The sequence below is a fragment of the Fundulus heteroclitus genome, chromosome 6 (assembly GCF_011125445.2).
Source record: "Fundulus heteroclitus isolate FHET01 chromosome 6, MU-UCD_Fhet_4.1, whole genome shotgun sequence".
NCBI classification, from domain to species: Eukaryota; Metazoa; Chordata; class Actinopteri; order Cyprinodontiformes; family Fundulidae; genus Fundulus; species Fundulus heteroclitus.
Window position 1 is genome coordinate 29135074 of NC_046366.1, and position 10344 is coordinate 29145417.

The following is a 10344-nucleotide window of genomic DNA, read 5'->3' on the forward strand; positions in this document are numbered from 1 at the left end:
AGTGGCATTAAAAAGTCTTAAAAAGTCTTGAATTTAACTTGCCTTATGCTGTAGGAACCCTGTCATGAAAGGACAATAATTGAGCTTAAATATCAGCTGCTTGGTTTTGGGGGAAGTGAGAAAGATAAGATAAGATAAGATGGGCTTTATTGATCTCACATTAGAGTAAATTCACATGTCACATCGACTCAGTAATCAGTGATCATAGGAAGAAGGTGTCAAGTAGGACAAGATGCATCATATATATATATATATACAGTATGTCCTCATTATACCATGCATCAAAAAGAAGTAGGTAAGAAAAAGAAAAGAAAAATACAAAAAGAAATAGGGCAGAGGATGTCTTATGTACATTCACGGTGACTTATACGTGTGTGTATTGACATATATTCAGGTAAGGTAGCAGCAGAAGTCAAGAAGGATTATGAATAAGTGCCAATAAAGAGTACGTTTCTTCCAGGTGTTTTTCCTTGATCTTTGCAGTCCTCGGGTCTTAAATATGTCGTACCTGACTTGTACAGAGATGATATCAGTGCGGCAAAACTATGATTGCCTCTCCATGGCAAAGGAACCGCTTCTTTTACTTTCAATGGAAGATTGCTGTTTCTTCCTTTCAGAAATGTATTCTCAGGCGTGCTGTGGCAGCACGTGTGCTCAGGAAATGTTTTTCTGTACTAATATCCTAATATGGTCGGTTGGTTTTAGGCTGTTTTTAAGGTAAAAAAGAAAAACAATAAGGTTTAAATGTTTACTTGAATCTCAGTCGTCTTGGATAAAGGATGAGTATTCAGACTTTCACTATCCTGGAAACGTCTGACTTACACAGGTTATAACCTGAACCCTGTGTAGCTTTTAATTGCCTCCTGATCACCATGTTCCCCGTCTTAACTGCTCTACTGAAGCTTTTCTGAACATTTTGCAGCATCTCCTCGCTCCTACTTGCCAGCTTTTTATTTCCTATGTCGTTCAGGTTTCAACTACGTCAGCCGTAAAGGAGTAAAGGAGGTGGATTGTTCTGTTTTAATGTAAATTTTAAGTGTGGAAAATCAAAACAGACACTTCTATCTTCATGTTCAGTTCCAAAGTTGCAGTTTTTTGTTTTTTAAGAGGCAATTACGCACACAATTTTAATAACGAAGGCTCAAAGAAGATAAGTTGTTATATTGCAAAAGATTTGGATCGTTTTTACGCTTTTGTGATAATTTGTCAGTTTCTCTAACAGTTTAAACATTGATTGATTGATTTAAAATTAAAAAAAGGTTCAATCAAAGATTGAAATGTTTTTAAACATTAGAACAACAATATTAGGTTTAGTCGTTCTTTGGGAATAAATAGCTGACGGCTACTGTTAATAAAATGTTTTTTTTTAGCCTTTTTTTATTCTTTCGTCTGCGAATATTTCACATGCTAACTCGTGTTATACAGCAGACTCCAGTTTAGCTTTTTAATACGGAGCAATAGCAAAATAAACATCTTTAGGAACGATCTGGTCACCAGGGATGCTCCACATCTCATCCCAGTGTAGGTGTTGCAGTGAAAGCCTGAAAGATAAGAGAATAATTGGCTTGGCCCCCTAATTCACCCGACCTACGCCGCATCAAGAAACGACGGGTCGTGTTTTTCTCAACAACTTGAGTCCACCTCCCCTAAGGGAGCCAAAATCTCACTTTTACCTTGGTAAATATCTCAGGCTGAGGTTTGTTAACGTTTTGGCTCGAGTGTGTCGTGATAAAAAAACGGACACCCAATTAGTTGTGCATTTTGACTTCCTCTCCAAATGCGCCTAAATTATGTGATGTCCGCTCGTTTCATCAGGCGTGCCGCCCAGCAAAGCCTCCTTCATCGACGACCTGGTGGTGATGCTGCCCCAGAACGTGTGGGACCACCTCTACAGCAGGTAGGAGCTGCCGGCTGGCTGCACACAGCGCCTCGCCGAGCGCTCCTTTTAATCCGTGCTCCTGTGCCGCTGCCTGCAGGTACGGAGGGGGGCCTGCTGTCAACCACCTGTACGTTTGCCACACGTGCCAGATCGAGACGGAAAAGCTGGAGAAACGGCGCAAGCAGGAGCTGGACATGTTTGTCAGGGTGAGCAAATCAAACCCTTCTACTCCAAAGGCTCTGATTGCGCCTGGGAAAGCAGTAGGAATAAAAAATAAAGATGTTTTTTTTTGGGAGAAACGGCTGTGAACGATGATGCATTGTGTGCCTCTGAACAGCCAGGAGACTAATGTGTGTGTATCGGCCCATTCTCCTGTCTTCTTTTTTTTTTTTTTTTTTTGTAACCAGTTGATGAGATGAGAAGAGTGAACCCGATAAAAGCCTTATCATTAATGGATGGAGACAGATGCAGCTGTTAGTGCCTGCTTTGTGTGCTCACTCACACAGCCGCTGCTCCGAGGAGAGATAAATGTATTATGTGTGTGAATTAGAGGAAGACGAAGGAAAAAAAAACAAAAAAAACGAAGAGGATAGAAATAACAGGGAGTTTGTTATTTCTGGGGAAAAAAACATGAAATTGGTGCAGTGTGGTATTAGGACTGTCCTCTAATTGGAAGAACTACCAGAGAGAATTAATTATGTTTTTCATCTCTTCTTGTCTAAATCCCTTTCATCCTCAAATATGCTTTACCCCCCCGCCCCCCCCCCCACCCCTCCCCATGTTACTACCCCCACCCCACCCTGTCTCCATCACTCACTCCTCCCCCACTTCCTCTCTGCCTCTCCCTCCCTGTAGCTGAACAAGGCGTTCCAGGAGGAGGAGTCTCCGGTGGTCATATACTGCATCAGCATGCAGTGGTTTCGTGAGTGGGAGGGCTTTGTCAAAGGAAAAGACAATGGTAAATGGACTGAAGTCTTAACCCCCCCCCCTTTTCAGTCCCATTTAAATGTCTACTTAAAAGGTCATATGAAGCCCCAAATAAAAACTGATTTCTGCTAAGGATTGGATGTTGGAAATGTTTAATTCAGAGGCGAATGACAGTCGCAGATATGGATAAATGTCAAATGGAACATTTCTCGTTTGTGGTTTTAATTGATTTAGCGGGAAAAAATAAATAAAAGGGCCTCCGTTTGTTTTCTTCTCTTGATGTTTCATCAAAGATCTTCCTCGGTCCCCTGAGTCGGGGTTCTCTCATGCCGCAGCAAAAATGAGGAGTCAGAATACATTTCATTTTCCTGGCTTCCCTTGCTTTGTGTTGTCACATCTATTTATAACGACTTGCATCTGGAACATTTGTGAAAGTTGTCTCTTTCTTTTTTTTTGTCTTGCTCTGACTTCTGCTCCTCTGATATTTGTTGTCTCTCGGTAACAAACGCGGAGCAGGCTCTGCTTTTCGTAGCTTGACAGAAACGTTTGACATTTTAACAGGGTTGCTCTTTGTGTCGGCTGCAATTAAAATATGTCTCCAAAAGGATTGTGCGTGTAAATCACCGGCGTAGATGTTTATATTTTGTTTTTTTTTCTCTCGCTCTAAGATCCGCCCGGACCAATTGATAATTCCAAGATAACCATAAACAAGAACGGACATTTTATCCTCAAACAAGGTATGTACAGTTAAACCAAACCAAATATTTACATACTCTGCATAAAAAGACACAACCGTTTTTATCTCACAGTTTGACGTAACATCAGTCTAAATTTTTTATTTCTGTATTTGGTGAGTTAGGATTACCAAAAACTTCAAAGTCAGAACTTTAAAGACAGTAAGATTTACTAAATCTGTGAAAGCCCAGATCATGATGCCATGGCGTTGTAAGCTTCTGATACGTTAATTCAAAACATCTGAGTTGAATTGGAGTCGCACCTTTGGATGTATTTTAGGGGGACACCTCAAACCCGCTGTTTCCATCCGTAAATTCCAAAAAAAGTTTAAAAAAAAAGCGACTGGACTTGTTTTCCGTAGTTGAAGACGTTTCGCTTCATCTCCAGGAAGCTTTCTCAATTCTAAAAGTCTGGCGTAATGGGCATTACCATTCGTAAAGTCATATGAAATGAGCCAAGATATCAGGAAGAGAATTTTGGAACCTTCACCAGTCTGGTTCACTTTTGGGGGACAATCTCCAGAGGCCTGACGCCGTCACGTTCATCTGCTCAAATAATTATGTAGAAGTAAAAACGGCGTGGGAGTGTCCAGCCACAAAGTGCAAAATGTCAACTTCAGAGCAAAAGCAGAAGATGTTATGAAGCATCTGGCTGAAGATGAAATGTGAAACAAGTCCTGGACTTAAACAGGAAGAAGCCTATACTTTTCACAATATGCTTCACAAAATACATGGCGTCATGATTGTGTGGAAATATTGAACCAACGACATCAACCAGGAAGTTAAAGCTTAGGTAAAAATCGGTCTTCTGAATGGACACCCTAGACCAGGGATCCCACCAGGTAGCCTCCAGAACCATGTGTGGTGGCCATGAGCCTGTTAAACTAATGGCACAAAAGCATTAAAAACATGTTTATATTACATTAAGTTAAGTTGAGCTCTGACTCTTTAGTTCAAAGGTCAGGACAGGTAGCCTCTTGTATGATACAGTACCCAAAAATTTTGGTGATCCCTGACCTGGGCATACTGCCAGGTTCGTTAAAACGTGGCTTAAGCGGCAAAAAAAAAGTCATAGTTTTGGAACAACCTCCAGAAAGCAATTGTTTTAGTCCCACAGAATATTTGTTTCTGAGCTGAAAAGGTGCTCCACAACCTCGACTGTTACAGCGGTTCTGTCAGCAGGAATGGGCCCAACTATTGTGAGAAACTTGGGGAAAGGTTTGACCCAATGCATAACATTTAAAAAAAAAAAGTAATTCCACCAAATACTAAAGAACAAGATGTAAATTTGAACTAATAAAGGTTCTTTAAAGAAAATCTCCTGTTTAGTCTGATTTCATGTCAGTGAGGGGGAAAATGTGTCTTTTTCTATACAGTTTATGTAAATATCTTTTCTTTTTTTTTTTTTTTTGAAAAATATACTTTAATTGACAACGGCCGTGTTCTCTGGTGCTCCCCTCACAGCCGCCGACTCCGGGCAGATCTCTGAAGAAACGTGGAACTTCCTCTACTCCATCTACGGCGGCGGTCCCCTGGTGACGGTGCGACCGAGCGTCAGCCACCAGGAAGCAGAACCCTCGCAGTCGGAAGAGAAGATCGAGATGGAGACGCGCTCAGTTTAAACGAAACACTTGACAGCAGACCAAGAAACATTCATGGGAATAATAATAATAATAATAATAATAAAAACAGAAGGTTTTCTATTTTGCACTTTTATTTCTAATGCATCCAATCAAAGGACCTCATCTTTACTGCTATGTGACGGCCTTTCGACAGCGGGATTTTACATGTCTTTAAAGGCTTGCCGTGTTGTAAAAAATATGTATAAAGCGCTGTTAGATTTCTATTGCCACTGTATATTTCACATGTTGGGATTTCATTTTTTTTTTTTTTTTTTTTTTCAGAAACGAGCATTTAAATCTCCTGTATGCGCAGCTAAAACTTCCTCTGAATGCCATATTTCTTTTTCCATGTCTTGACCAAACGAGCACATAATGTACGTCCATGTGTCGCTAATATCGATGAATCACATTACACTTTGCTGTAAATATATCACACGTTTATTCCTCTTGCAAGAGAAGGGCAAGGAACGAAGAAAATGTGATCAAATCAAAAGGCTATGAAGGGACTAAATTGCTGAGTAGTCTCAGGAATGACTTTTGTTTTTGCACTGTTCTGTGTACATGCAAATTCGGGCATGCACAATGCGGATGTCTAGTTTGTATTTGAATGTAACAGTACTGATAGTATGTTGGTCGGAATTCAGCACTTGATTATTATTTATCACTAAAAAAAAGAAAAAAAGAAGAAAAAGTTTGATTCAATGTGTCAATCGATTGTTTTTCTTTTGTGGAAAAATAGCTGGCAGGCAGACTAATAAACGCATGCTTAACACTCGAGCACAGATGAACTCAATAGTCACAATAGAGATTGCATGTAGACGCATAAAACGTGCATTTTTAGGCCAGGTGTATCTTCACAGAACTGTACAGCTATAAAGCATCTTGTAAGAAACGAGAACCATCAGCTATCTGATTAATTAAAGGCATTATTTTTGTGTACGGGCATGATTTTTTTTGCTTTAAAGTGCTGGCTGATAGGGTTACCTGAATGCTGTATTCCAAGTTTATGCATTCGACTAAGATTTATCCTTTATATTTATTATATTTTGCTGGCTGACACTATTAAAACTTGATGTAAACACGCTGAAGCACTGTGCATATTTGATGTCACGCTCCGAGTGTAGAGAATGAGGGGTGGGAAAGTGCGAAATGTGTCATAAACGTGTCTATAAACAGCCCCGCAACTTGGCATTAAGACGATGGGCAGAATCGCAGCGGCAGGGGAAAAAAAAAAAAAAAAAAAAATCTCCAGGACGGTGTTGCTTTTTTAACGAGAGCGGCTGAGTCGGCTCAGCCAGGCTCACACACACCCCAGACTAGTTGGCTGGGCTGAAAACATGGCTGCGACCGAAGCAAATTTAAGGAAGTGAGGTATGTGTAAATCTTCGGCTTTCCAAAGCCTCCGATTAGCGGACCTACAGCGGGACGCTTGTATCGGGAGGGCAAATGTCAGAACTTGGAATTCGGTCGCACACCGCGGACACGCGTGGCCTTAATTGGTGGCTGCACGTTAAATACATCGGCAAAGTTGTGCGCGGAACAATCGGCTAGCTGCGGCTAGCCTTAGCTTGCTAGCCGTGCTACTTGAGCCTGGACGCAGCGGCTGAATTCCCAAAAAAAAACGCATTTTTAGTTGGAGTTATCTTAACCCGAACGCGTGCGTCTCGGTTTGGCAAATGCCCGAACCGGGTGCCGCTAACGTTATGAGGTAAGCGGCAACCGAAACCGACCCTTCACTCGTAGTACCCGAAGCTAAAGCTAAAGCTAACCGTTAGCCAACTTGGCTAACTAGTCGATCACAACAGCAGAGCAGATTCTGCTGTGTTTGTCCGCCGGCTGACACGGAGGAGAGGGCGTAACTTTATTTCTCGTTTATCTGGTGCAACATTTTTACACGTCGGGGGTAAAATATGTGCCGTGGAAGTCGCCCGGTAAGTAAGTTTGCTGCGCGTTAGCCCCGGCTAAAGCGACATGCTACATTGAAGTGTGCCTTCCTTGGAAGTTGGACTGGTGCTAACGTTTCAGGGGGACAGGTCGTCTGGTTTTGCTTTAATGTCAGGCTGTTTTTTCTTTTCTTTTTCATTTTTGTTTTTTAAAATCTCCGGACTTTTCACCTGCTGCAGACTCCCGTTTAACGGACCGCACGTGTTTTGCGGCAACGCCGTCTAGTTTTTCTGGGTTTAGCAGCAGCCGCACGGCTCCCAACTTTTATCGGCATCTGATTAGCTGGGATGTTGGGGGATTGAGCGATTCTCATCGGTACGTATGGCAGCTCCATTTCGCGGATATCTCGTTGCCAGCAGGCCCTTTTTCTCCCCTCCTCCTCCCAAGTGTTGTGAAGTTCAGGTCCGCAACAGAGACGCGCATTTAGCCGAAGAAATGTCCCGAGAACAAAACTCGCAGGGGCTTTCCGTCATTGCTTGGAAACCTTTTGTGGTGTTAGAAATGCTTGGCGCTTCGATGAGAACTGCGTTTATTTCTCCAAAAAATAAAAACCTGCTATATCTTTAACCCAATGGGTCACATTGATAATGGACTCAAATCAACACGTGTTGACATGACTGACAGCCAAACAAGCTTCATTATAGAGAAACAGGAAGTGTGTTTATTACAAGCGCACGTGTCCTGGCTAACAGGGTAACAATTTAGTTTTGCTTTGACACTTTAAATTTTTGGGGTAAAGTGAATAATTTATGAGCCTGTTAGCATATTTTGTTATATATCCACGTGTTGTTTTTATTCTGTAACACCCCCCACCACCCTAACCCCCAACCACCACCACCATAATAAATGATGACCTGAGTGGGCCAATAAGGGCATAGGCTCCTTTTAAAAGCCATTTAGTCTATCCAGAACAAATCCCCTTAATTTAATTACAAAACAAATGTTGACCTTTTTAACAAAACGGATAATCGATTTAAGAATTTAATTTAAACTTATGAAAAAAAATAAATGGGGAGGAAATATGCTACCATTTTCTTTAACTTGTTGTAATATTGGATCTGTTCTGGTTTTGGAATATAAAGTGTCTTTATAGACTTTCATCAGGCATATTATTATGACCACCTACCTACTTAATAGTGTGTTGCCCCCACTTGTCAAGGTTTGGACTCTGCTAGAGCCCTGACGATGATGCGCTCTGGTATCTGGCATCACAATGTTGGCGGAAGATCCTTTAAGTCCTATGAATTGCGTGCTAGAGCCTCCATGGATCAGCCTTCTTTGTACAAAACCTCACAGAAATGCTCGGTTTAAATTGAGATCTTGGGAATTTGGTGACCTGCTCAGGTCAGCACTTATTTATTTTTGTTGTCGTGCTCCTCAAACCTTTCCTGGGCCGTTGTTTTTATTGCTTTGTGGTGAGCTGCAAACTTAGGTCAAGTGACTTAAACCTGTAATTTCCCTTTGGGGTTAATATTTTTATTTTTTTTTTAAAGTGAGTAGATAATCCTGATTAAAGACGCTGGGAATACAGCTGTTTCCCCAGCAGAACGTTGCCCAAAGCATCACACTTGTCTTGTTCCCATAGTGCAAACTGTTGCAATGTCGTCCCCATGCTCACCTTGACTGGTTTGCAGCTATGCAACAAATTGTGAAGCACTATACAAAATGACTTTTTAATTTTTTATTGTTATTAGAATAAGATTTAACTTCTTTAGCAAATTGAACTACAAGCAGCCTCCGCTCCCCGCATGCTGTAGGTTTGGAAATGCTCTGATCCGCTGTCTAGCCAATCAAGAATCAGCCTTTGTCAGTGTTGCTCAGATCCTTGCACTTATTTTCATCTTAAAAGGTGACAGCTTTCAAAAATGCAATGATTACTGACTTTGAATCTAACCCACTAATATATTCCATGATATAAAAAAGCTAATTAGTCTATATTACCTCAGCTTGTCAGTGTTCATAGGGTTAGGGTCGTGCAGCAAATAGTGGAGTGTTTTTAGGTAAGTTTTCCCTGCGTCCTGCAGCTTAGAAGGTCTGGGTTTTTTTTTTGTTTTTTTTTTAGCCTGGGATTGTTTCTCTGAAAGACTCATCAGTCCCCAACGTCTGCAGCAACACTGTGGCCTGTAAAAAATGCGAGCCACTTGCACTCCTGATTTCTTTTACGACTTTCCGGCCATTACACCTCTGTAAGGCATGCCTGACATAAGATTGCAGCAGAGCTCTGGTCAGGCAGCCAGATTTACGACGCAGTGACGACTTGCTTGGGACAGACTTGTGCCACATTTGACAACTCTTTTTGCCATCAAAGAAATGCATTCAGCGTCAATTTAAGTCAGCGACAATGTTAATTATCAAGACCAAGATGCTGGAGCAAATGCTTTATGTAGTTGCTCGATTTAACTTGAATGATTTCCACGATTTGATCCGTTTTTCTCCCTTTTTGCCGCTTGTCAAATGAGGGGACTTAATTGGTTTCGAGTCTAAGGGCGAAGCTTTCTGTCTGGCTTCCTTTTTATGCATGGGCGAATCACATTAGCTTTGTCAGCTGGACAAAGTAATATGTACATATGGTGATTCTAGTTGCCGGTCACTTGTTTAAGCTACTTGTAGGAGTAGTATCCAATGCATTAGTAGCCAGTGCAGCACTGGATTTGTTGCTGTTGTGCTGGCGTGCTGTAGAAGGAAAAATGTCGCTCATGTGTAGACAGAAAGAGGATTTAAATGTACTAGTTTTGACAGAGCTTGGCCTGCAGATTGATAGCTTGGGATGTAATGTAAATGAGCACCATAGCTGAGATGCCAGTCAATCTTCTGAGTTATTTCTCTGTGGACTGAAAGAATGCCTGCATCACCTCCTAGAAGGACGCACACAGCGAGATAATCTCTTAGTAAAAGTCACCTCAATACGACCTTTACCGAGTAATGTTTTTGTTATATTTGTTAGCTGGAGCACAATATAGAGCGGGTTTCATTGCCACCGTCCTGTGTGTCTCTGGCTGTGAATCATCTGGCAAAACAATTTTTTTTTTTTTGTTTTATATCTGAAAACCTCTTTCTAATTAATGACCCATTTACATGCACACAGCTATCTTGATTACTGATTACATCATGCATAATAATGCAGGGCACGTCCTTTCTATTTGTGTCCGTGTTTCAGACCTGGTTTAGATGACTACTTTAAAGCCTCTCAAATGTAAGGTCTTTTCTTTTTTTTTCCTTTTTCTAAATCTACCATGTT

The 10344-nt window shown here is 41.3% G+C and overlaps 2 protein-coding genes across 4 annotated transcripts in view; both read left to right on the forward strand.

Annotated features, from left to right (window-relative positions):
- The window catches only part of usp33 (ubiquitin specific peptidase 33), a 35432-nt gene extending 29186 nt beyond the window's left edge, over positions 1-6246 (forward strand). Inside the window, exons 20-24 of the mRNA XM_036138530.1 lie at positions 1816-1897; positions 1977-2085; positions 2735-2837; positions 3475-3543; positions 5005-6246. Of these exons, the coding sequence (XP_035994423.1) occupies positions 1816-1897; positions 1977-2085; positions 2735-2837; positions 3475-3543; positions 5005-5162 (521 nt within the window). The 3' untranslated portion in view covers positions 5163-6246. The remainder of the gene's footprint in view (positions 1-1815; positions 1898-1976; positions 2086-2734; positions 2838-3474; positions 3544-5004) is intronic.
- Positions 6247-6394: 148 nt separating this feature from the next.
- The window catches only part of zzz3 (zinc finger, ZZ-type containing 3), a 39826-nt gene continuing 35876 nt past the window's right edge, over positions 6395-10344 (forward strand). For all 3 annotated transcript variants that reach the window (XM_036138527.1, XM_036138528.1, XM_036138526.1), the window contains exon 1: positions 6395-6533. The gene's annotated coding sequence lies outside the window, so the exon portion shown is untranslated. The remainder of the gene's footprint in view (positions 6534-10344) is intronic.